At 48.5% G+C, this 24,874-nt stretch overlaps 2 protein-coding genes across 4 annotated transcripts in view; one reads left to right on the top strand and one right to left on the bottom strand.

Moving 5' to 3' along the window:
- AFAP1L2 (actin filament associated protein 1 like 2) overlaps nt 1–13,136 on the top strand; it is a 71,092-nt gene extending 57,956 nt beyond the window's left edge. For 2 of the 3 annotated variants that reach the window (XM_065672313.1, XM_065672315.1), the window contains 14 exons: nt 888–1,093; nt 1,645–1,824; nt 2,365–2,454; nt 3,277–3,361; nt 4,433–4,537; nt 5,168–5,379; nt 6,835–6,980; nt 7,598–7,709; nt 8,378–8,617; nt 8,704–8,881; nt 9,100–9,267; nt 9,520–9,701; nt 10,334–10,462; nt 10,752–13,136. In XM_065672313.1, the coding sequence (XP_065528385.1) occupies nt 888–1,093; nt 1,645–1,824; nt 2,365–2,454; nt 3,277–3,361; nt 4,433–4,537; nt 5,168–5,379; nt 6,835–6,980; nt 7,598–7,709; nt 8,378–8,617; nt 8,704–8,881; nt 9,100–9,267; nt 9,520–9,701; nt 10,334–10,462; nt 10,752–10,778 (2,060 nt within the window). In that variant the 3' untranslated portion in view covers nt 10,779–13,136. The remainder of the gene's footprint in view (nt 1–887; nt 1,094–1,644; nt 1,825–2,364; nt 2,455–3,276; nt 3,362–4,432; nt 4,538–5,167; nt 5,380–6,834; nt 6,981–7,597; nt 7,710–8,377; nt 8,618–8,703; nt 8,882–9,099; nt 9,268–9,519; nt 9,702–10,333; nt 10,463–10,751) is intronic. The other variant, XM_065672314.1, reaches the window with a different exon arrangement.
- Nucleotides 13,137–17,648: 4,512 nt separating this feature from the next.
- The window catches only part of VWA2 (von Willebrand factor A domain containing 2), a 29,698-nt gene continuing 22,472 nt past the window's right edge, over nt 17,649–24,874 (bottom strand). The window contains exons 9-14 of the mRNA XM_065672949.1: nt 24,661–24,716; nt 23,707–23,814; nt 22,259–22,840; nt 21,398–21,949; nt 18,547–18,669; nt 17,649–17,992 (exon numbers count right to left, since the gene is read on the bottom strand). Coding sequence (XP_065529021.1) covers nt 17,859–17,992; nt 18,547–18,669; nt 21,398–21,949; nt 22,259–22,840; nt 23,707–23,814; nt 24,661–24,716 — 1,555 coding nt within the window. The 3' untranslated portion in view covers nt 17,649–17,858. The remainder of the gene's footprint in view (nt 17,993–18,546; nt 18,670–21,397; nt 21,950–22,258; nt 22,841–23,706; nt 23,815–24,660; nt 24,717–24,874) is intronic.

Raw genomic sequence — 24,874 nt, 5'->3', positions numbered from 1 at the left:
AAACTTAGTGATATTCCTCCATGCTGTTTGGTAGGACAAGAATGCAAAACAAGATGCTGCCCCGTTCTTACCATCTTGCTATGCGAGCTTATTTTGTGAATAAGAGCCATACTGTAAACCCCAGCAGGGCATTGCAAATTCCCCTGTGGTCAGTGGAAACGCTTTCATTGTTTCTGATGGGTCTGGTGCCAATAACCAGCTATTCCTATCAGCTGAAAACTCCAACACCCTACAGTGTATTAGAGCTGGGTGTTGAAAATCCCAACACATCTTAATAACATAGCAATCCATTTAGGAATTAACATAAAAGATGTGTTTACTCTTATTTGCTGCTGCAGCAGTGTATTCCTTCAAAGCCCCTTGCTGCCCTTTAGATGTTGAGTAGAGAGAGACCTGTTAGCCCAGAGAGGGAAGTGGAATGGCAAATCAAATACAATAGATCATTGCTTGCTGCATGGCCTTGCAAATATCATTTTTACTTCTGACATTCAGAGGACAAGGGCTGATTGTAGCCTGCTGTTGCCTTAAAAACTGTGAGTGTTTGGCTAGAAGTGGGAAGTAGGAAAAGCATCTTTGATGGCGCGGGGGGGAAGCAGCAAGTGTCAGAAATGTCTAAGGGAATGTTGTGGAATTTGTGGGCAACTGAGAAGTGTCTTTTGAGTGTTTACTATGAGGCACAAAGCATTGCAATGGAATCAGTATTGGGCTAGAAAGAAAAAGGGATCTACGAGGGTTATTAGCCTATCCATTATTCTCCTGTAGGAGAGCCTCAAAAGACACGTCCCTGCACTGGAAGCTTTTGCATGTGTGAGCATGGCTGAGGCAAGCAATAAGTTCAGAGTTGTCCTAGAAATGTATTTAATGATAGAGCTTTGCTTTTGTTATAGAAGATGGTGAAGCTGTTAGTAGCTCCTATGAATCTTATGATGAAGAAGAGAGCAGCAAAGGCAAGTCAGCAACCCACCAGTGGCCATCCACAGAGGCCACCATTGAGCTGATGAAGGATGCCCGCATCTGTGCGTTCCTGTGGAGGAAGAAGTGGCTAGGACAGTGGGCAAAACAGCTGTGTGTTATCAAGGACACCAGGCTGCTGGTGAGTAGATCCTCTATTCTATGCCTATAACATCCTATTTTCATGAGCTGGGGAGGGAAATGGCACCTCAGGTCATGCTAACTAGCTGGCAGAACCAAAGCACTTCTAGAAGCAGTGCTTCAAAAATCATGTCCCAGAGATTTGGGTGCATCATTTCATTTTCAGAATGTGTGCATGGGGCTGCTGAGGGGGACACAAGGTCCCATTTGGAACCAAAATCCCAAACTCCCAAAGAGGTGCTTTTTTGGGGAAACTTTTTGAGGTGGTTAAGGAAAAGGGATATTTATCCCACTGGCTGACACATACTTGACCCTCTAGGAATATCTGCAAGAGGTATTTCAGACTATATATGCATGTACATAGAGTTACATGTATCTCTATACATATCTGTGTAGACATTGCAGCCTTGTAGGATCTATAGGACTTTCTTGTGCTCAGCAAACTTAACTTGTGTGTTTGCACTGAGCTGCTTCTTGGGTTTAGTTCTGCCAGTGAGTGAGAGGGAAGACTCCTCCTCAGCCTCTTACCTGCCCTCCCTCTTCCTTCCCCAGTGCTACAAGAGCTCTAAAGACCACAGCCCACAGCTGGATGTGAATTTGCTGGGCTGCACTGTCATTCACAAGGAAAAGCAAGTGAGGAAGAAAGAACACAAGCTGAAGATCATCCCTATGAATGCAGACGTCATCGTGCTGGGGCTGCAGAGTAAAGACCAGGCAGAGCAGTGGCTCAGGGTCAGTGGCGCCTTCCATGCTCCCACCCTGGCTTTGCTGGGAAACTATATCTTATCTCTGTCTTGTCCTTGTGTGCTCTGGCTCTCTTCCTCCCTGCAAGCCTGTATACAAACACAGACTTTATTTCCATGTCCTGGGATAGCTTCTTCCTGCAGCTTCTGCTGCCTTCTGTGTGCAAGAGGCTGTGGAAGGACCTCCCAGCCCAGCTGCTGGAGGAGGGATGTCTGGGGTGGGTGCCTGATATGAATTGGCTGAGGACAGGGGGAGATATGGCCCTTTCCCTCAGACAGCAGCAGCAGCAGCAGGAGTCTGGGCCTGCAAGGCGCCGGGGCTGCCATTGCTGGCAGTCTCTGCCCGCTGACTTGGATCCATCAGTTTCTGCTGGCTGCCTGCTGCAAGGCCAGGAATATCCCCAGGGTTGCCAGCAATATAAACTGTGGGTATCCCAGGCTGCACTGGTTCTGCCTGTCCTGAGTGGGGCACAAGTATTGACCAGGTACTGCAGCTCTCTCACAGGCTATGGCTTGCTTTTCTGCACAGGTAATCCAAGAGACCAGCGGTCTGCTGTGTGAAGGAGGCAGCGAAGGCAACCAGTACATCCCAGATTCACAGAGGCTCTGTTATCCAAAGGTATGCCTGGTCTCTACAGAGGGAATTAGCACTTCAGCTTTTCCATCTGTTCCTTTATTCATAGAACCACAGAATGGTTTGGGTTAGAGAGGACCTTAAGATCATCCAGTTCCAACCCCCTACGTAAATAATAGTTGTAGTGTTGTAATTTTATTTGAGCAAAGACGGATGTGGGTGTAACCAGACCCCTGTTCTGCTGAAAAGGAGAGTTATTGGAGCTATAGTAATTTTTTTTGCAGCCTTTTGTTGCCAGATCTTACCCCAAATCTGACTCAGCAATGGGCTCTCTTCCACACAAGGCAGCAGCCACTATCTCATCCAGCAGTACAACCGTACCCCCCAAAAGCTTTGGAAGGGGCATAGACCCTTGGATGCCAGGGCTTGGGCCAGTCTTAGTCCCAGTTTAGGTGACACCCTTCAGGGGGTGCAATTTGTTCCAGAACATTGGGAAGTGAAAGAACCCTTCTAAAGTCCCTGGTGGACACCTGAAATGGACCTGTTTGTGTACCTGGCCAGTTCCCCTGCCCATGCCCTCCTATGGGGACTGGAAGATGCCCCCACCAGCCAGGCTGTGGGACATGATACCATAGGGTGCCACTGGCCGTGCCACTGTGTCACCTCAGAGGTGAGCCCAGCCAGGGCAGTTTGTGTGCTGGATGATGGGATCAAAAATGATAGGAAGGGCACAGAGCGAGTGGGGAGGTGGGGCATGTCTGTGTGAAAGCATCTGCTGTGGAGAGGGGGAAAGGCACTCACGGTGGGTGCTGGATTGAGGGATGGGTCATGTCCATCTGCGGAGCCTGTGTCTGGTGCTGTTGGCAGGTGGAGGTGTCTGAGAGGTACTCTGCAGCCTCCGAGAGCGGGAGCAGCACCGACGGACACCCGGAGACAGCCGAGACAAAAGATGGTAAACCCTCACCCTGGGAAGGGCAGGGGAATGGGGATCATTGACCCTGCATGTGCGAGGGTTTCACGTTTGCCATCACCACCTCAAACTGGCCTGGTGCAGGGTGAAAGCTGCGTGTGAATTCTCTGCCTGTCCATTTGATTCCAGTTCATTATTTTCCATAATGCAGTGACGGATGTTGGGATTTCTCAGCAGTTACAGAGTTAGGATAGGGCTGGAGAAACCTGGGCGTGATTCCTGCCCCACCATGGAGATGCTGCATGACTCTAGGCAAGTCACTCTGGGACAGTTTGAGGTGGCGCAAATGCAGCCTGAGTGACCTCCCTCAGAAATGTCTGCAGAGAAACCTGGAGTGTGAAATGCTGAGCTGTCTCCAATGGGAGAGTTATATCTTCACGCTAGGGCATCTGGCTTTGGGCATTCATCTATATTCCCCTTCTATAAGATAGGGCAGGTAAGCACATTGAAAGAGGAGATGCTCTATTAGAAGGATGGTGGAACCATCTGTGTATATGAGGGATAGAGGAAGATAAAGCCATGCTGAGGACTCAACTGGAGTCACCTAACAGATGGAACTTGGCTGCTGAGTCCCTCTACACTAGGAATTCATCATTTTGTTAGAGTAGGGGGAAGGAAAATCTGGACTAAACCCATCCAACTTGGTTTCTCACCGTGATTACCTGATGATTACGCAGCTATATTCATGCACCAGCTGGTATGCTCAGTAGGAAAATGCTAAAGATGCTCTTTGGGCATAAGCTTTCACCCTCCCCACCTTAAGTCCCTCTTTTTAGTTCCATTCTTTGTAGTATAAGAAAATGAAGGGAGGTTGGCACCTGCACAGCAAGACCTGTGCAAACAGCCTTTAGGCAGTGACTGGTGTTTGGTCACAACTAACTCAAGTTTAAAGCAATATAGATTAAGTATCTTCAGCAAATCACTCTGGGATTACTGGTACCATCTTGCTCATCGTCTCTCTGGACTTTGGACTAGCAGGGACAGCAGGCTGTGTGTATGGCTGTGGGTTAGGAAAACCACACAAATGCTCTCTTTCATTTTCTTTTCCGGTAGTTAAAAAGAAGGGCACATCTGGCCTGAAACTGAGCAACCTCATGAACCTCGGGAGGAAGAAATCCAGCTCCCTGGATAGCCCAGAGAGATCCCTGGAGACTTCAAGTAAGTGCCAGCATGAGCTCCTCTGCAGGGACTTATCTCAGTGCTAGATCTCGGTGTGCAGGGCAGGATGAGCACCGGGCATCCTCCTCCTCAAATACACAGGTGCCAGGCTGTCCTGAGGCAGAGGCCACAGTCTGCTTGATCTGTGCCAGTAAATCCGTACAGGTTGTGGTACCTCTTACACATTAAGGTGACTGAGTGGCTTACAAGGGGGACAGTAGCTTGCAGGGTGACCCAATAGGAAGGGCAGGAAATACTAGATGTGCATGCAGAAGGCATCTGTGCTGCTCATCCTGGGCATTAGCAAAGGGTGTAGGTGTCAGCAAGGGGCGAGTTGTGTGGGTCAGCTGTTATTCACCATCCGCGACCAACTTTGTCCAACCTCTGCCGCCAATTTGCTGCGCCAAACCTAACCTGAATTACAAAGGTCTCGTTTTGAACAGATTTTACCCTTTTCATCCTGTTTTGTATGGATAGAACAGCTTGTGCATTTGCTCTTTGTCATTTTCGGTGGCTTTGTGTTGTGACCTCTGAACTTACCCATCAGCCATCCTCATGCACACAGTGAGTTTGGATTCCCTCTCCCCTTAGAGTAGAAGATGTGCCTAAGTAACCCATGCTTGCTTGCAGGTTACCTGAATGTGCTAGTGAACAGCCAGTGGAAGTCCCGTTGGTGCCAGATAAAAGATGGTCACCTCCATTTCTACCAGGACAAGAACCGAAGCAAATTGGCTCAGCAGCCCCTGAGCCTGGCGGGTTGTGAAATTATCCCAGAGCCAAGCCCTGATCATCTCTACTCCTTCCGCATCCTGCACAACGGGGAAGAGCGGGTCATTCTGGAGGTAGGGTGTATATCTCCAAGACATTTCTGCTTTAAGCTGTCAGCGTGGGTGTCTCAGGTGGCCTAAATGCTGGTGAGGTCCTTCAGAGGAACCTTCAGTCCAGGAAAACAGAATCTGAAGCGAGGGACTTTGGTTCATCTGCCTGTGGTCTCCTAGAAGGTGTCCCGCCTAGCTGTCAATCCAGGCTGTGTCTGATGCTGGTGCCTCCAGAGGACCATTCAGCCTTCATCTTAGGCGCTCATCTTAGGATGGGATGAAGGGTCCTCTAGAGATACCCATCTCTCTCCACTGACTATAAGATAACCTTGTATAATGATTAAATTATACGGGATGTATTTCAGACAGCTAGTGTTAGATGAGAGGAATGCCACTTTAGGGATTTAAGTCTGTGGTTAGGAGGAACAACAAACTTCACCTTCTGCAAACAGGGAGTCCCAAAGCCATGGGTTGTGAATCTCAAGTAAACTGATCACAGATCTGCACCTGAAAGTGCAAGTGAATTCATCTCCATCTGTTACTTTCCTTTGCCTGCATCCAGGACTGTTTATCTCTAATCTTAGTTCTCTCTGACGACAGCACGATTATAGTAGGAGGTGGACAATGTGAGCAATTTCCTGTATTTTTCCAGTGGGTGGAATATTTATAGCTAAACAACTGACTTCGAGGGCCTGCCGTGAAGTTCGAAGGTGTTTTTGGTTAGCTTCTGGTTCATGGTATGTCTGTGTCTGAGGAATCTTGCCTAATTACAGGTGTGAAGAAGAGGTGCTGGGAAAGTTCATATTTTGTGAATGGAAGAATGTGTATTTTGTACAGGCTGGCTGGCTTCCCAGGGGCTCGAGTCCCTGCTAAATAAAACAGATTGGAAGCTTAAAATATACTTTCCAGTTTGGGATTCACTTGCCCTGAATTTCTCTTTGTGCTTACTGCTCTCTTTAAATCAAAGTAAAAGATGGCTGCATCTTCTTGCTTCAGATAGAAATCCCTCACTACCAGAAGTACATGTGGCTATTTGCTATAGCTGGCTACAAGGCACCATATTTAACTCTTCATTGTGCAAAATATCAGGGTGTTCATTTAATACTGATCATGTTACAGCAAGGGGCTGTCTTTGATGTTCTCTGATCCTGTTTTAAACTCCTTCCTTCCCCTCTTTCTTCTCAGCCCTGGAAGGGGTTTGGGCTCTGCCATAAGGAACTCGCAGGCTCCCTTGTGTGCTCAGGTCTCCTTGCATGTCTGTCTTTGGCAATCCCATTGCTGCGCTCTGCTGGTGCAAAATAAACCCCGCATGCTTTCCTTGCCAAAGCCAGCTCCATGCCAGCATCTCCAGCCCCAGAGGCTGCTCTTACTCTTGTAAGCAGCTGAGTTGATCACCATCACCTTTGCAGGGCTAAGCAGCATTAGCCTTGGGAGTGAAGAGAAACTGCTTTCAACTTGTACTGTCTGATCTCCCCATAGGCCAAGTCCTCGGAGGAAATGGGTCACTGGCTGGGCCTCCTCTTGTCGGAGTCAGGTTCGAAAACAGACCCAGAGGAATTCACCTATGATTATGTGGATGCTGACAGGGTTTCCTGCATCGTGAGCGCTGCAAAGAACTCCTTCTTGTACGTCAGTGGGAATGGGGATGCTGGTAGAGGGAAAGCAACTGGAGCAAGGGTCCCTCTGCTTGTGGGAGCTTGGCTGCCTCCCACATGGGAAGGGGTGGTAAATTCACAGCTCAGTCACTGTCCTTGGAAGCTCAGTGAGGGACAGGACAGCACTTGTCTCACCATGGCACATCTAACCTGAGCTGCAGCTTGCCGTGGGGCTAGGGCACATGCCTAGGTGGTTCTTGCAAAGGCAGGTTGGTGGGATGGGCTTGGTTGATGGACTTGATCTAGCTGAAGATTGCTTGTTGCAGAGGGATTGGATTAGATGAGCTTTGAAGGTCCCTTCCAACCCAAACCATTCTATGATTCTGTGTGAGGCCATGGGCACCCAGCCATGTGGTTCACTGTGCCACTGGTACAGGGCTGTAGTGCTGCTGCAGTGCTGTGCCTGAGGGTGGGTGAGGAAGAGCCAAGGGGAAATGTGACAGCAGCAGTGCTCACATTGCTGCATGGCTCTATCTTCTCATCTTCTGCATCTGACCATGCAGCCCTGCCCAGACCCCAGGACCACTATGCTCAGATGCCCCAAAATGCAGCACAACCTGACGGGATGTCCTGCTTCTTGTTCCCAGCTTAATGCAGAGGAAGTACTCTGAGCCCAATGCCTATATCGACAACCTGCCGAAGGGCAAGGTGCAGCAGGAGGAGCTGTACGATGATGTGGATCTGCCAGACCTGCCTGTGGTAAGAGGCATCACCACCCAATGCTGCACCATGGGCAAACATCTGGCCATGGGGGAGTCTCCAGCAGTGAAGGGGGAGGGTTTTCCAACATCATCAAAGGCGATTCCCTGGCTCTGGGGAAATCCAGGCTTTTGCAATGGGGCAAAGTAAGCTCTGGAGAGGAGGCACCAAAGAATGAGAGAGAAATTTCCAGCAGGGTGCTGTAGGGATTCTCAGGCAGCTGGGATAAAATCCCAGTTTCCATCAGCAAACAGCATGGATTATTTGGTGACTGATAGCAGGTTGTTTGGAGCCTGGTCTATCCAAATTCCTTTTGATGCCTGTACGAACAAGTCCTGTGTAAGGACAAGAAAGACAGACCATGCTGGGGATGGGACTGTTATCCAAGGAAAGAATCTGGCAGGGGTTGGAAGATGTGCAACAGTGTGAGATCCTTGGATGGGGCTGCTGGTACCATTGGAAAAAAGCTGTTGAAGGAGAGCAGGAAGGACCTTTCCTTCAGTACACTAAAAAGCCCTGTATGGAATGACATAGAGAATGGGGTTTTAATTCCTCTAAAGTTTATGGAAAAATACTTCAGATTGCCTGAGATACTACTGCTTTGCAGCGAGATATTTCCTATACTGCAGCAGATGGTCCCATTTCAGGGGAGCATTCTCCTTTTGCAGGAAGAAGTACTCAAGAATGAGAGCAAAGCGGAGGGGGACCAAGACAGAGTATACCTGGATCTCACCCCAGTGAAGTCCTTCCTGCACTGTGCTGGCAAGATGTCATGCCAGCCTTCACCCCTCAGCTCACCATCTTTAGAAAGGGCTGCCAACAAGGCTGCAGCAGACAGCACAGCAGAGCCAGCCCTTGTGCCTAAGGAAGCTGAGCCCTGTATTAAGGAGATGGAGACCTCGGAGCAGGTACTGTCCTGGACTGTGGTGTAGTGCAGGCTTAACCAGTGAGCCAGTTACCCCACCACATCATCCCACTTCATCTCTCCCCCCAGAAACAGCCAGAGAAACCAGAGCCCGATGAGGCGCTGCCACGGATGCCCACTGTTAAGATCCAGACGCAGCAGCAGAACATCGCCTTCCCCCAGCCAGCCCCCGAGGTGCCGCTGGGCACAGGGACAGCGAGCAGCCCTCAGCTGGTACCAGCACACCGGCCCAAGATGCCGCTGCCGGGTGAGTGGGTGACACTGGGGCAGCAGGGGCTTGGAGGGAGGTGGTACTCTTAGTGTGAGTTTTGCCCTGTGGTTCCCTTGATGCTGCTATACGGTAGCTTTACGAGGGGATGGTGAGTCTCCTGGTTGGTGACTTCCCAGACCCTCATTCATTATGTTTCTGAGCATCTAAGAAAGCTTTCTAATTTTGCCCCTTGTTTTGGTGGATTGTGGTTGCAGCATCAGCAGTGGAAACTAAGCTGGGCAAGAACAGGACAGAAGCGGAGGTGAAGCGGTTTACAGAGGAGAAGGAGCGGCTGGAGAAGGAGAAGGATGAAATCCGGGCTCAGCTCACCCAGCTGCGCAAAGAGAGGCGGGAGCTGAAGGAAATGCTTGGGGGTAACGCAGGTAGAGCTGGTCACAAGGGGTGATGTGGAGAGGGGCATGTAGGGATAGGACAAGCGGGAATGGGTTTGAACTACAGAGGGGAGATTTAGAATGGATATTAGGAATAAATTCTTCCCTGCGAGGGTGATCAGGTGCTTGCACAGGTTGCCCTGAGAATATAAGGAAATACAAGGACATGCCCTGGTCCCTGCTTCCTTCATGAGCTCCCCAAGTTCCCAGCCAGTATCAAGTTATCCCTCCCTCCCTTCACAGACAAGAGCCTGGAGCAGCGGCTGAAGGAGATAGAAGAAGAATGCAAAAGGAAGGAGAGCCGGAGGGTGGACCTGGAGCTGAGCCTGGTGGAAGTGAAGGAGAACCTGAAGAAGGCTGAGTCTGGCCCCGTGACGTTGGGCACTGCGGTGGATACCACACACCTGGAGAACGCAGCCCCCCGGGTATGTGGGGTACCCCTGGGGTGTGCAGTGGCTTTCCAGCAGCCAGGCATTCCCATTGTCTCAGCCTGCTTAATACTATAATCATTAATAGCAGCATTAAATTATTATAATCTGTAATCCTATATAAAAGTCTAGATTATATCTTATCTAAGTAAAGTATTATGTAAATTATTAGCTATGTATAGACATAAAATAATAGTATAATAATAACATAATGAGGTAACAGCAGTGATGGGGAAGTGAAAGGGGGCTGGGGCTCAAGAGAGCAGTTGTATTTCCATGTGGGACTTTGAACAACACCCTCCAGGGCCATGCAGGTTTGGACCCAGCTCCTTCTGTGCTCAGCTGAGCTACAGGGTGGTTTGGGGGAGATTCAGGCAGCTAAGTTCCTTCTTGGGAATTTGGTTCCCATGAAATGGAGATGGTCGCTGCCTGCCCTGCTCTGAATCTCTGCTTGAGTCCTCAACACCCAAACACACCACACACATATTTGTATTTTGAAATTGGGATGTCACTGGAATATATGTTCCTCAGTGCAAGTGGGATGTGACTGTGAGAAGGAGATGGTAAGGAAAGGCAGTAATCCCTCTTGGTAGGCTGAAGTCATCACCCTTCTGTTCTTTTTACTGTAGATTCAGGCAAAAAGTGCCAGTCCAGCAAACAGCACAGACAACTCACCAGTCAATTCAGCAACGGCCTTAAAAAACAGACCTTTATCCGTCATGGTGACAGGGAAGGGAACAGTCCTACAGAAAGCTAAGGTACGTGCTAATCTGTACATGCTGCTGCTTTTCCCTCCTGGCAGTGGGATGGGGTGGTGGGGTGTCTTACCCCTGACCAAGCAACACTCAGAGCCTGGTTTTCCTCTGGTCTTTTCACCTGGGTTTGCTTTAGCTGTGATTTAAATGAATAAATGTGTGTATTGCTTATAACAGAGAGACAGCCCTGACCTATTCTGCAGCCAAAACCACTTGGGTTGACCTTGCACATTACAACTATTGTGGCTTTCCAGATCTGCCTTTTGACTAATTTGCCTTTATTCCTTGGCAGGAATGGGAGAAGAAGGGAGCTAGTTAGAAGCACGTCTTTTTAGATGGACTAAAGACTGGAATTGCCCATTCCTGGCCAAGGGGATTCAATCGTCTTTAGGTGGAGGTTGAGTTGTGCAACACAACCACACACCAAGCGCCTCCTCCACGTCACACCAACTGCTCAGCGCAGCAAAGGAGCCAACTGCTGCCAACATGAGTTATCCCGAATGATCTTGCTCTTTCCAGACAAGTCCCAATCGTGTAGCTAAAACAATAACAACCAGTGGCAATCCTTGCGTCAAGTTCCTAACCCAGTTGATGTATACAAGAATGTTATTGTACATAGGGGTGTTCTGTGTATTTCTACCCTGAAGGTTTATCAGTGAGTCATTAAGGTTTCTATATTAGTGGCAGTAGTGGGTTCAGAAGGGGCCTCTGCTATTCTTTATACCCCGGTGGTTTTCAACCTGTTGTGACAAACTGCAGTCAGCTAAAGTCTCCTGTCTTGCTGCCAGTCATCACTCAGCTGCATTTCATCCAGCCTTCAGTCAATAACCACACCTGAGTGATGCTCAAGACATGAATGAGAGGCACACGGCAGCCTGTCCAGGGGATTCCTAATTGGTGTCCTGATTCCCCCCAGCATGTGTTCACTGCTACCAGCCTGCTCCAGCTTTGCCAGTGTCAAGGAAAATCCCTGCTCACCTTCTTGTGCTGTAAGATGTGGTACAGACTGGTGGCACCAAGAGCTCTGGGCAATGGAGATCTGCAAGCAGATTCAGTTCATTCTTTTTCACCTGAGGAGTTTGTTCTGGAAAAGAAATCCTATTTGAAGGTTTGTTAACAATTCATCAAAGGCCCAGGCCTGCTCAGCCATTGTATGGGAAACTGGATCCCTGTGTATCTATCTCTCAGGGCTTGCCCTTTCCCAGGGGAGGGGAGGTAAAGCAGTCCCCATGCTCCTGCCCCAGCTATGAGCCCCACTTTGCTGATGCTCTCTGGTCTCCACAGAGCCACAGACGTACAATCTGCTTTTGAAGGTACAGGGATATCTTCAGGAGCCCCTCCACGCAGGCAGGGCTGACCAGCCTGGCCTGTTCGGCTCCAGGGGTGGGCTGCTAGCCGTATTGGTGCTGTCACCCTGATTTCCAGCTTATTTAACTTAATACATAGCCTTTGGGCCCTGGCCCACAAATCCCACCCATCTCTGCCTTGGCCAAGGTTTCTAATGAATGATGTTGGACATTTGGGACTGCTAAAGTTAGAGACGTTGGAAGTTGAAGGAGAGTAGAGAGGCTGTCAGAAATCCATGCACCCTCTCCTCTCACTAACCTGCTATCATGTCTGATGGCCTGGGGACACCTTTTGGTGTCTCCTCTCATGGCTCCAGCCCTGGGGCCCAGACTCAGTAACTGAGTTGATGGTGCTGGGATTGAACCTGTTTTCTAACCCTGCAAAGCTAAAGCAGCACCAGTACCCACCAGTACCCTGGCTGGGCTGCTCTGGGGTCCTGCAGCTACACTGGCAAGCAGCACCCAGAGCTAGGGTAAAAACACAGGCAAAATGCTGTACCTTCCTAAGCCTTGAAACCCTTTGACAGGCCTGAGATCACTTCCAAAGGGATGCTCCGTCTTCACACAAAGGCCCAGCAGCCCAGGGGGTCTGCAGGGCAGTGACCCCAAGCTGGTGGTGGCACTGGGCTGACTGAGGATGTGCTGACCAGGGGCTCTGGGCTTGCTTGCCACTGCCATGGGGCTGGGGTGTAACGAAGCACTTGGTCAGGGTATCCTGAAGGGAATAAGGGTGACCTCACTCCTGTTTCTTCTTTGAACTCTGCTGTGGTGCACATGGAGCAATGGCTAATCCCAGGCCCCAGAGCAGTGCATCAATCACCCTTGTCCCTGTGCAAGGTTTGCACATAGGAAAAACTCATGCAAACAAACCACTGAACCTTCTAGTTCAGGACCCAGGGGGCCTTCCCTCACCAAAGCACAGATGGAGGCCATGGACACCATGAAGCTTTTGTTTTGACCCATGATGAGCTGGCAGGAGACCTCTCTATACCCTAAGTATCTGTGTAGTACCATGCCCTCACCATCCACCCCGCTGTCATCCTCCAGAAGTTGTCCAGACATTTCACAGTGGTACTGAGACAGCGATGGATGAGAGCAGCTCTGCTTTCCCCACTCCAGCCCGGTCAGCATCAGTGGTCCTGCTGGGGTGTCTCCATTAGAGGAAGTAAACACAGGCAAGGCCTGAGCAGCACACATTCCCCAGACAAGAAACATAAAACAATTCCTCTGCATCCCCATTGTCTCCCTAACTCAAGGCATTTCCTTTGTTGTAACTGTGACCTTTCAAGTGGCGCTTTAGAGGGTTTTATAATAAAATGATGAGTATATTATGCTAGCAGTGGTTTTTCTTCTCTGTGTGGCTTGCTCCTGCGCTATTTTCCAGTAGAATTCAAGTACAAAACCCCCACAACACTGTTGGTTACTACAAAGTTCCTTAGCTATGCAGTCTATAGCTAAAATGGACTGTATCTTAAACAATGTAGTCATCTATAGTGGCTACACCGTCAACAAAAAGCATTTTTGGACAGCCAACCCACTGAAAAATAGCTTTAACCGTGACACTTTGCATGAATACATGTAAAAGACTCCTGCCTGTATCTCCGTAGCACAGCTCTCTTGCATAAAACCACTGGAGAAAGTAGCATCCACTACCTTCCTCTGGCCACTAGATAGCAACTGTGTGCAAGGCTTAGTGCCTGCTGCTGTCACTGAAGGGAAAAGCAGGATGGGGTTTAGATGGAAAGGAAGGAAAAGTGTTAATAAAGTGGTTGAACAGCCACCAAGCCAGACACGTCTGTAACATACCTTTTGGTGGCTGTACCACTCCTGCAGAAAGGCACCCTAGCTATGGCGCAAAGTCCTGCGGAAGGTCCTGCTCCCCTGCTTTTCCTAGCCCAACCACTGACACAAACCTGCCAGCCTCCAAGCCTGCGATTCCCAAAAGAACATCTTGATTTGGGGTTGCTGTTTCTGTGAGCTGAAGGGGAAGCAGCAGTCAATTCTGTCTTTTCCCAGCATCACTCACGGGTGCTTTGTAACATCTCTATTATCTCTAGCTGTCCCCAGCACAACACTGCCTTTGGATGGCTGTGGACCATCCTGGTAGCAAACACAGCTGCCTTCCAGACTAAAGGGCTTGCTCACCTCAGTCTTATCCTACCAAATACCCTGTTGAAGGCCTGGGTCTAAAGATACAGCTGTGCAGGGAGGCAGAGCTCCTACTGCTGCTGACTGCCTAAGACAGAACTTAGTACTTACTGTTATTGCTTTGATAGTTACTCCCTGTGTGATTCTCACCCCTACGCAATGCAGCCATGCCACCATGGGGGCTGCAGGGTGTCACATGCAGAAGCCCATATTCTGCTGAAAGGGAATTTGCTGCTACAAATGCTTTTTCTTATCAAGTTTCTCACAAGTACCTTCAGTTCTTGCTTTGCATACTTGGAGCAACCCTACAGCAGGTACTGGAGGATCCTGCCTAGCACATCCAGCGAGTTAGTGGCACTTTGATTTGCAGCTAAGACACAAGTGCCAGGGGGAAAAAACCTGCCTCTCATTGATGGCGAAGCTGGCCTATATGTTTATGTAAGTTGTCTCAGATATAAAATCCATTTACTTCTATTGAGCAGAGTAAGACTGCAGGCATTTTGCAAGCTGAAGAAGTCAGCTGGCTTTAAGGGGAGCATCAATAGATTTCTCACAGCCTGATCTCAGCTCTTGGTGCTCAGAGAGGGTGGTATAGCAGGATGTAAAGTCCAGCTTCCCTGCTGCAACCTCTACAGTATGGGCACCAAACACATATTCTCATCACAAACAGGCATGGTTTTGCTTGCTGAGGGAAGGTAAGAATAAAGGGGGTAAAATACATACTACCTACTTAAAACCCAGTTTCCTAAAGGAGAAACAGGCTCATCCAGCAATCCTACAGAGCAAGAGTAATTCACAGCTCCATTAGTCACAGCAGCCCAGACATCTAATGACAACCTGGCACAGACAACATGCTCTGGGCTCCCCCAGTGCCAGACAGGATTAGTGCTGGCTTCACAGGACCCCCAGCTCCTCAGCAGCTGTGCCAGCCTCAAGGGAATGAGCTCCCATGAGGTAAATTGTCATTAAGTATTTCTGACTGGATCCCAGTCTGTAAGAGTGAATTTAGTACGGGATCATGTCAGAGATCAAAGCCACTTAATCTTTCTTAATTAAAATTTGCAGGAGAGAGCCTGGAAATTAGTTATGATCTTCAACTCGGATTTGCAAAAAGGAAAAGCCAACAGCCTCAACAACTGTTCAGCAGTGTCCTGCATGCCTGTGGGATCAAGCAGGACTCTCCAAGACCATCCCATATACCCTGATCTTTGTTAGCAGCTTGGCTTTTCCCACTTACCCCCAGTCCCCCATCACCTTCTTACCTTGCAAAGTGCTTTGTCCTGTACAAAAGGAGACCTGGTGGGTGCTGCCATGGCCAGAGCACATCTAAGCAAGCATCAAGCCTTTTGTGATCACTCGCGTTTAGGAGGAAGGTCACAGCACATCCCGTCATAGATCACTACAAATCAACACATAGATCACTAAGACATGGAGATCCCTGGGACACTTTGGGCATCGAGACCCCAGCCAGATGCACCCAGAGGCTAAGGGCTGGGTTTAGAAACCAGCTTTCCTGCAACTGCTCCATGAGTTTCCAATCTCTCATACCATCTCTACTTGAGGAACTGATGCACAAGGCTAGATGTATCCCATCCAGCATTAAAATGTCTCCCGCTTGAGATTTTGCAGCCTGTGATTCATTCATCACACAGAGAGGTCTGTCCATCAATCAGTGCTTAAAAGCCAGCAGGATGGTGCAAAGGCAGGGTTTCCCCAGCTCAGACCCAAGCAAGCATCCCTTGTCCCAGAAAAGCCCATGCACTCTAAAAAAGTACTTGCCAGCTATGTATTAAAGAAAAAGAAGTTACAAAGGTTACACCAAACCACAGTTGCCACAAGACAAAGAGCTCAGCAGCTGTGAGAACTATCCTGCAGGCAACAGAGATACGGGGAAAAGGCTTGAAGCCTGTGTATGAGGCCAGGAAAGCACACACCAGCTCCAGAGCTGTGTGCCAGACAAGGTAAATACACTTCCATTTGAGAGGGAAGACCAGTCCTACAGACTACAAATGCCTGTGAGAAGTGAACATTAATAGATCTGTTTCTCTTTCTATCTCAAATATCAGCCTTCAACTAAACCTCTATTTTGCTGCACCTTAGGACACAGACGATCTACGGAGTGACAGTGAAAAGAAAGAGGGAATTATCTCTTCTTGTAGCCTTGTCTCTCCCACAAGACAGGAGAGTGCTGCTCCTGTCTCAGTGCCAGCTTTCATCCCCGAGAGTGCTTTTAGACCATTCTTCTCCTGACAACAAACCTGAGGAGTAATTTGTGTCTTGCTTTGTACATCTAATGTTACTAATTCACGCATGGGGCCAGGACATCTGGATAAAGGCATTTTTCTTCTTCTAGGAACAATAGATGCTATTTTCACGAGTGCTGGCAAACACAGTTAATGTCTCTGCCACAGCCCTGTCCAGAGCTCCTCCTGCACTCCCAAGGTAATGGACACCATGGGAAAGGCAGCAGAGAACAACCCAACAGTGTGAAGCACAGGCCCTAGGGAGCAATTTTACAGCATCATGGGCGAATTGATCTAATGATCCAGTGAGGATGATGCTCCAAAGGATGCAGGCAAGTGGCCAAACTGTCTCTGGAAACACATGAACCACCACAGCACACCAGAGACCCAGCTTGTGCTGTGTCAGAAGATGGCTTTGCCAGGGACAAGATCAGCTTTAACAGCAAGGGGAGGCAGAAATGCCGTTCAGCTTGTCTGTCCGGGTTCAGGCCAGGACAAGCATGCCATTCTCCCCAGCCAGCTCCAAAAGGAGAGCTAAGTAACATGGCAGAGATCTAAGCCATGGAAACAACACCAAAAAGAAGGGGTGGGGCTTGACCTGGAATGAGCAAAAAGGCATGAATAAGAGAAAATATGCATGGGTAAAGGAGAGAGTAAAGAGGAGGCCAGCAGCAGAAAGGAAAGGATAGATGGGATCAGGGAAGAGAGGTTCAGGCTTCTTCCCCTCTGACATATTCTGCTCCAAGCACCCATTTGAAGCCGCTCAAGAGGTTGTCCTGGTCCTGTCCCCTCCAGGTCAGACTGTGGCTGGCAGATAACAGTGAGGCTGGGCAGGGAGTTAAACCTGAAAGCAGACAAAGGCCAAAGACCAGCAGGATGGAACAAACTATGGCTCCATCCAGAGCCTACAATAGACCAGATCTTTGTAAACAGTTGGGGATTGCCCTTACTTGGTATATTTGCAGCCCTGCTAACCAGATTCGACCTGGGTTAAATGTGGGAGAAAATCAGTCAATGCATCTAACTGAAAAACTGCCTGTCCCAGCTCTGCTTTGGAGCTGCATAAACCATTCGATGCTCTTGCCAAACCCATGCTTTTCAAACTTCTCCTTATTAATGCTTACAAATGACTGTGAAGCTAAACCATATTCAATCACTCCAAATAAAGTCAGAGAAGAAAGCATCATGGACAACTTACAAAGCAGAACAGAGGCTCATAACCATTTCTCCTTCCTCTTATTTTTCTTCCTGCATGCAGCAAGCCATTCACTCCAGCACCTCCTCTGCCAGTGCATTATCTACATTATACCCCTTCAGTAGGAGCTCCAGAGTTGCTCAGACTTCTATGCATTTTTAGACTAACTCAAAGATCTCTTAAGAAGTCCATTAAAGAAGTAATAATACTCACACAGCACTAGAACCTGAATGAGGAAATGCAAAATGTCAACAGTAAATACTTAAACACAAATATTTACTGCAATTACTAAAGAAAGAGAGCACTGGGAAGCCCAGTTTGTGCCATGCAGTAACTGGGAATGGCCTCGGCACAGTCCCTGTGCTGAAGCATCTCAGTCACTGCTAGGGACAGTGGTGGCTTGCTAGGTTGTGCCTAAGAATGGCAGTGTTCATGGACAGAAAACTGCAGCACTCGGTGCATCTGTGTCAGTGTCCGTGATCCATGTGTCTTCTGGTGTGCCAGGGGCCTCTGGAGAAGTGCTGCAAAGCCCTTGGAGTCCACTGCACATGGGAGTGTGGAGGAAGGACTGGAGATCGTGGAGAATCACCCCGGAGAACTCCTGTTGTAGAAGAGAAGTGCAGAAGCGGGATAAGGGCTTTTGGACCAAGGGATAAGCTCACACTTGGTCCATTACAACCCAGAAAGCATCCTCTTAAGTCATCAGATGTTAGAGGCTGTGGGGTGGAGGTCAGAACTCCTGGGATCAGGTAAAGAGCACAACATTGGACCCACTTAACTAAGAACTTCCCACTATGGGAACAGGACCACCTCTGGAGGGCTAGAGACTCACCAATTCCTGGCCATCGCCTCCCAGCTATAGAGAAGAAAGGCAATGGGGAGGCTTTCACACCATGGAAAGCACTGAAAGCAATAGGGGTGGTGTCTCACATTCCAACAAAGACAGCTCCCTCACAGATATCCCAGATATTTCCACCTTGTGGGTCAAGGAGGGATTCTGACAGAGGCCACATCAGCACCAAGACCCAGCCACCAAACAGCTGCCCAACAGTTACAGCCACATCTCTGCTCAAGGGTGGGAGATGTGGGATCCCTTCAGAGGGGCTGGCAGACCAGATGGCGTCTGCTGTGGTTGCTATATCTGCTGATCCTTACTGCTCTCACAGTGGGGTCCTTCCCAGCCATGGCACTCACACCGGTAGCTCCCAGGCCCAAGGATACATACGCCCTTGTTCATGCATGGGTTGGGCTTGCACAGGTTCACGGGGCTTTTTGCTTCTGCAAAAGACACAAGCAGAAAGCAGGCTCAGGTGCATCTACAGAGTATTAGCAGCTAGGACACATGTTCATGTTCATAGGGAATGCTGCAAAAGTATCAGCAACTATCTATCCCAGACATCAAAAAATGTCACGGAGGGCTAAAGAGAATGGAAAACCACATTAACATGGCAGAGGATGCAGGCTTACAACCCTGTCTTGCCACAGAAGACAAACTCAGAATCCCAAGGGTTGGAAGGGACCTAAAAAGATCATCTAGTCCAACCCCCCTGCAAGAGCAGGGTAACAAACTCCCCTGTATTTAACCTAGAGAAGAGGAAGAAGAACGGCTTTGCTAGATGTTCTAATCTGGAGAGCAATCCTAATATATGACAATCCCTAATGACATGGTTTAATGGTAGACTTGGCAGTGCTGGAGTAACAGTTGGACTTGATGATCTTTAGGGTCTTTTCCAACCCAGTTGATTCTATGATTCTAAAGCTTCAAAGTATGGCGATATGTTAGGCTGCCTATCAAAGAAGAGCACAGTGGAGCATCTTCAGAGCTCTGCACTGAACATGTGAGCACCCTAAGCCCCCACATCAGGACACTGCCAATACAGAGCAAGACATATGCCCTGCTCCAAGCAGTTTACAACCCCAAAAGCCACTGGAGTTCAAACCCCACTTTGCCCTGGAGAGGACCTGGGTTCCCACCAGTGAGGAGCAAGTACAAGAAGTCAACTGGGAAGCAAGGATGGCATGAATGGAAAACAACACAGGAAACATTTCTGTGCTGCTTTCTAGGAGGCTTAAGAGAAAAGCCTGCAACCGCAGCCCAAATTGTTATTAGCCCTGTTCATTTGAAGTATGTGACAGCTTTCCCAACCCTCTTAAAGCCACAGAACCCAGCTGTCAGCAGGGCTGGCAGTGTTTTATGCTGCCTTCCTGCAAATACTTCAGGTTAAGTAGCAGCATCCCGGAGGGATTTGCTTCCAGTCTGCTGGCAACACCACTGCAGTGTTGGTAAGTGTGTGAAATTCCTCTGCTGAACAGCTATGTGGGGTAGAGGGTGGAGCTGCTAGCCTTGCTCTTTGCTCTGTGGTAGAAAACACATAGAAGGTGTAGGAAAAGGGGGAAAGGAAAGGATATTAATTCTATCCTCTATTCAACAGGAAGGTTACTACAGCTCGCGGCACTTGGTGTTTGTTCTCCCTGTACAGATACTGACATGTGCACATCAACTCTCAACCTGTGCCTAAGCTTGGCAAAATTATTGAAATTCAGGTTTTTGACAGTCAAATCCTAGATCTGAGACATCTCAGTCTTTAGTTCCTGTTGATTTTTTATGGAGCCAAGTTGGGTTCAACAACTTTGTCATCATGGGACATCTCAGATGGGGTCCTACCTGACACTATATTCGCAGGGATGGACACTTCTGCTTTCACTGTAGGTGAAACTCAAGCCTACTGTTAACACAGTATCATCTGAAATAAGCTTCTTGCACTTGAGGGATTATAACCTTTGATGATCCCAAGAGTTTGTGTTTCCATTAATCAGATTCATAGACATTTAATGCTTAGGATCTTTTCTCCTTGCCCCCAGATCTCTTTTTTATGGTCTCTCTTCAGCTGAGCCTCAGAATAAATGTGATATTGCAGGTGCCCAGAGGCAGGACCTGTTTCTAAATACTTTTATCATGAGTCATAAATATTTTTTAAGCCCTTTCACAGACAATGATTCTGTTATTGAGCCTTGGACTTGGGAGCAGAAGACTGAATGAAGGGTTTATCTCCACATCGCCCTTGGTCCCAGCCTATCTAGTGCAAACAGTGATTACCTGCACATGAAATGAAAGCAGCAATTCAGTCTCAGGAAATGATATGTTACTACCCTGACTCATTGAACCTTGCCATCTTTTCCCTTTCATCTGTGGCGCTGTAGTTAATTTCATGGTACAGTACATTGTTTTTGTAATAACACAGCTGAAAATACCACTGCAAAAGGAGCACATTGAAAAGCTCCAGGTAGAAACCATCTGCAGAGCCTGCCAAGAGACCAGCTCCTCACCCCAAAGAGACAGTGCTTTAGTTCTTTCTAACCCTGAAGGAGTCACGGGCATGCCCAGAGATGAAAAGGACCTTTGATAGTGCTCAAGCTCAACGTGCTTCTTCATTTGATTTCACAAACGAGTTAAAACATAACAAAAGCAAATAGCTAGATGTTAAACTCAGACTATTTTGAATGAGAAACAAGGCATGACATTTTAACTAGAAGCACTTTGACCATCACTAATGTCTGCAAACCAGGGCTGCTACGCTTTCTGAAGAGCTGATTTTCAGTGAAGACAGGCGCTCACATTCAACACTGTTGGCTGTGGAAACGTGTCCCCGGAATACTGCAGGGGGTACATCAATGCACAGCAAGTTCTACAGGTTTAAAGCAACCTCAGAAAAAGAACAAACTTCTTTTTCTCCCATGGAAGGCAGAACCTAGGCCTCGCAGGGCTGGAAAGAGCCACTCACACTAAGCCCAGTCTCACCCAGTGGACTGAGTCCCAAGACTCAGTCCAGTTGGTTCCTATTCCTACAGAATTGCTTTGGACAGCCATCATATGTCTATGCCATAGTTTGCCCACCTGTAAAAGGCAAAAGACAGTTTTGAGCTCACTTGGTAAAGAATCAGAAAACCTACAATAACAATGCCTGGTGGCACCAGCATAAAGAGCAAGGATGGGATGCTCTCTCACCTTCACAGATTCTTTCAATGATAAGGCCTTGGTAATACTGCAGGTCCTCATAGGAGGAGATGTGGACCAGGTAGTTGGGAGACCCAGCAACCCTCAGCAGCGTTTCCCTCTGTGCATCCCCAATGGCAACCACAAACACCAAGATGCCGTTGTGCCTCAGCTGCTGAGCTGGGGCAGCCGCATCCTCCATGCCACCTCCACTTGTGAGCAGCACCACCACCTTGTTGACACCAGGTCTTGCTCCCTTCTGCACTGTCATCACATCACCATAAATGTGCAGCAAGGTGCTGCCAGCAGAGCCCGAGCCCCCGAGGAAAGGCACCTGGTCGATGGCTTGGAGGACAGCAGAATTGCTTGTGTGGGTGTCCAAAGCGAACACGGTGCGAGCTCTGCTGCCATAGATCACAAGGGCAATTTGGGTGACATCCCGGTTGATGCTGAAATGTGAAGAGCTGCTCCTGACAAAGGCCCTCAGCCGCAGGAAATTCTCCAGGCCAACTCCGGATGAAGCATCCACTACAAATGCCAAGTCAAGAGACTGCGCCTGGCAGCCTGGATAAGAGAGTGCAAACATGGGATTTCTCAGAATACGTATGTACCCCTTTGTAACAAAAGAAGAGGTCAGAAGGGGAAAACGGTGGGCAAAATTCATCACTGCTGATCCCTGAAGGATGATCGACAGCCCTTTCACACCAATAAACACAGACCCACCACAAAAAGCAGGGATGGAAGGTTAGTCCCTGGATCTATGACTGACATAAACAAAATGAGGACATTCGTCCTTCTGTCCTTCCCTTGTCCCCAGTGGAGTTCAGAAGACCTCCTCGTGGTTTGACAAACTCATCCCACAATGAGTCTTACCTCTAGGATTTTCCACACTGCAGATTCTTCTCTGCAGCTCTGGGATCCTGTTGAACAGGTCCTGGGGATCAGAGTAGACAATTGTCTGCTTTGGATTGCCAGTCACCTTGGTCAGCTCTGCTCTCATGAAGCTGCTGCCTACACCAATCAAGAAGAGGTCTCGGTCTCTCGTGTACTTGGCAGCTTCTACCACTGGATCTTGGGACTTGGAGTCAGTGAGCAAGACAACCACACGTGGGATATCATCCTGCATGTCTGCAAAGGCTGGGTTGCTCCTAAAACCATGCTGTGCGATGTACTGCAAGGCTCTGCCTGTCAGGGTTCCTCCTCCACTGAAATTCAAAGCATCAATCCTCTTCATGAGACTGACTGCATCCTTGTGTTGCCCCACTTCAATGGGTATCCTAACACTGCTATCGTACTGGGCCACCCCCACGTTCATTGGCGAGTCCTGGCCCATCACTCCTTGGAAGAACCTCTTGAGGAATGCCTTGTAGCGCAGGAACCCTTCCAGCGTGACTGCTGACGAGCTGTCCACCAGGAAAAGGAGATTCGCGTTGCACTTCAGGCTCAGCTTTCGTGCTGAAAAGGGAGGTATCAATTTGTCATAGACAGCGCAACCAGACAAGCCCTGTGGTGTGGAGCAGGGACATGGTGTCCAGTAACCTAAACTGGTTTGTCAGACATGCCGTGAGCTGGAGGACAGCTGTGTCAGGAGCGTGCTTTATTTTGGTTGGATGCCACACCAGGCTTTAGAGACAGGAAATATCCATGGGAGTCTGGGGGGATTCCTGGACTTTCGGATGGCAAACTTCAAATTAAAAGTGACAACTCCTGTCACTAAGTACTCTGGGGAAAACACCCCAAATTTTCCAGAGAAAGGAGAGAGTCCAAGCACCAGGCCGTTTTTAGTAACATCCTGAGACACTTTAAAGTGGGAGCTTTGAATCCGGGGGAAGCAAGTACAAAGCATTTCCTGAAATTGGGACCTTCTTGGATTTCTTACATGGAACCCCCAAAATCAGGAGTCCCTCTTCACCCCATGTGCTCAGGGAGGGAACCAACAGCCATACCCATGTGTCTGTCCCAGGTTCTCTGTTCTGCTCACATGGCACCTGCACGTAGACCCAAAGGCAGCCACACCAGGGTGAGACTATCAGTATTGGTGCGCTCCATATCCGCAAGGTTTCTGAGCAGTGAGACCCGGTCACTGGGACTGACACAGCCATAACCAGCATGACAGAATCATAGAATACCAGGTTGGAAGGGACCTCTGTGATCATCTGGTCCAGCCCTTATAGAATCATAGAATAAACTCATCCTGTCTTCTGGAGAAAAGCCCGAAGGCTGCAGCCCAACCCCAGTTGTCCCTATGGCTGTGCAACAGCCACCACAAAGGGCAGGACTCAGCCAACAGGGAAGGAGGAAGAATGCAGGTTTACACCTACCACAGTGGATGTCTCCTCCGTACCCCACTGGGCACAGGCAGTGGTATTTGTCCAGTCCCTCTAGGACACACGTGCCCCCGTTCTGGCATGGCTGGGAGTCACAAGGATCTAAACAGGACCAGGGAAAGGAAAGACAGGGAGTCAGCAGGGAGCCTGCCCCTTTCCGTCTGTGCCACCACTGGAAAAGGGGTCTCTCGCTGCAGAGTTTGAACTAACATAGGGCCACGTACACCCTCACCTCCACGGCAACTTCATTTTGGGATGGCTTTCCAACAGGAAGTGTTGGAAATCATGAGCTCACTTCATTTCCTTTAGAATAATGCCAAAGAAGTTACATACATGTACATATAGGATTGCTAAAGGTCAAGCAGCTTGGTCAGATTTACACTGGCAACGAAAGGATGAGAGTGTGGCCTGCTGCTTGGGCAATGTTGTACTGACAAAGAAGATCAAGCCACTTCCACCTGAACCAGCAAAAAGATGGAGTTAAGGGCAGAACTGAAACATCACAGCTATTTTCATAGTCACAGAAACAGGCTGGCAATCAGCAAGGGTCAGGTTCTGACCATGGTACCAAGTGAATGAGTGGAGGCATCTCACTGCATACTCCTCTAGGTGGACAGCAGTGACTCCTTGCAGGCATTGGGAAGCAGCGCAAGCCTCTGCCCCAGAGACACAAGCAGATGAGGATTAACTGGCTCCTCAAGTGGAAGGAGAAATGATAGGGTGATATTTTAATCCAAAAGACCTCTGGTTATAGATATCCATGACACAAAAAAAAATGGATGTAGCATTGACTTCTTGCTAAGGATGACATTTTCTCGCTTAGTACAAAATTTTTAGAGTTAAAACACCTTTCCTTTCATCCTTTTCATTCTTTATTTTAGTCTTTTTGCTGTTTAGTTCTCATCTTTCCTGCTTTGTAAATAAAAACTTTCAACGGCTAAATCCCACCTGGACATACAGTTCGGAAGCATCTGGATGGGTGTTTTATCAAGACTCTCTTCCACCTGAAATAGGAAGAATGAAACCTACCATGAATTTAAAGATTAACAAGGTGTCTTTCGGGTTGACCTCAAGGTGTTTTCAATGGAACAGACTTTCTTTGAAAACACAATCTTTCAAAACAAGTATTTCAAAAGAAAATGTCCATTCTGCGTGGGGTGGC

This window comes from Lathamus discolor, chromosome 3 (genome assembly GCF_037157495.1).
Source record: "Lathamus discolor isolate bLatDis1 chromosome 3, bLatDis1.hap1, whole genome shotgun sequence".
NCBI classification, from domain to species: domain Eukaryota; kingdom Metazoa; phylum Chordata; class Aves; order Psittaciformes; family Psittacidae; genus Lathamus; species Lathamus discolor.
The sequence above is the reverse complement of the archived record's forward strand: the minus strand, read 5'-3'. Positions and strand labels throughout refer to the sequence as shown.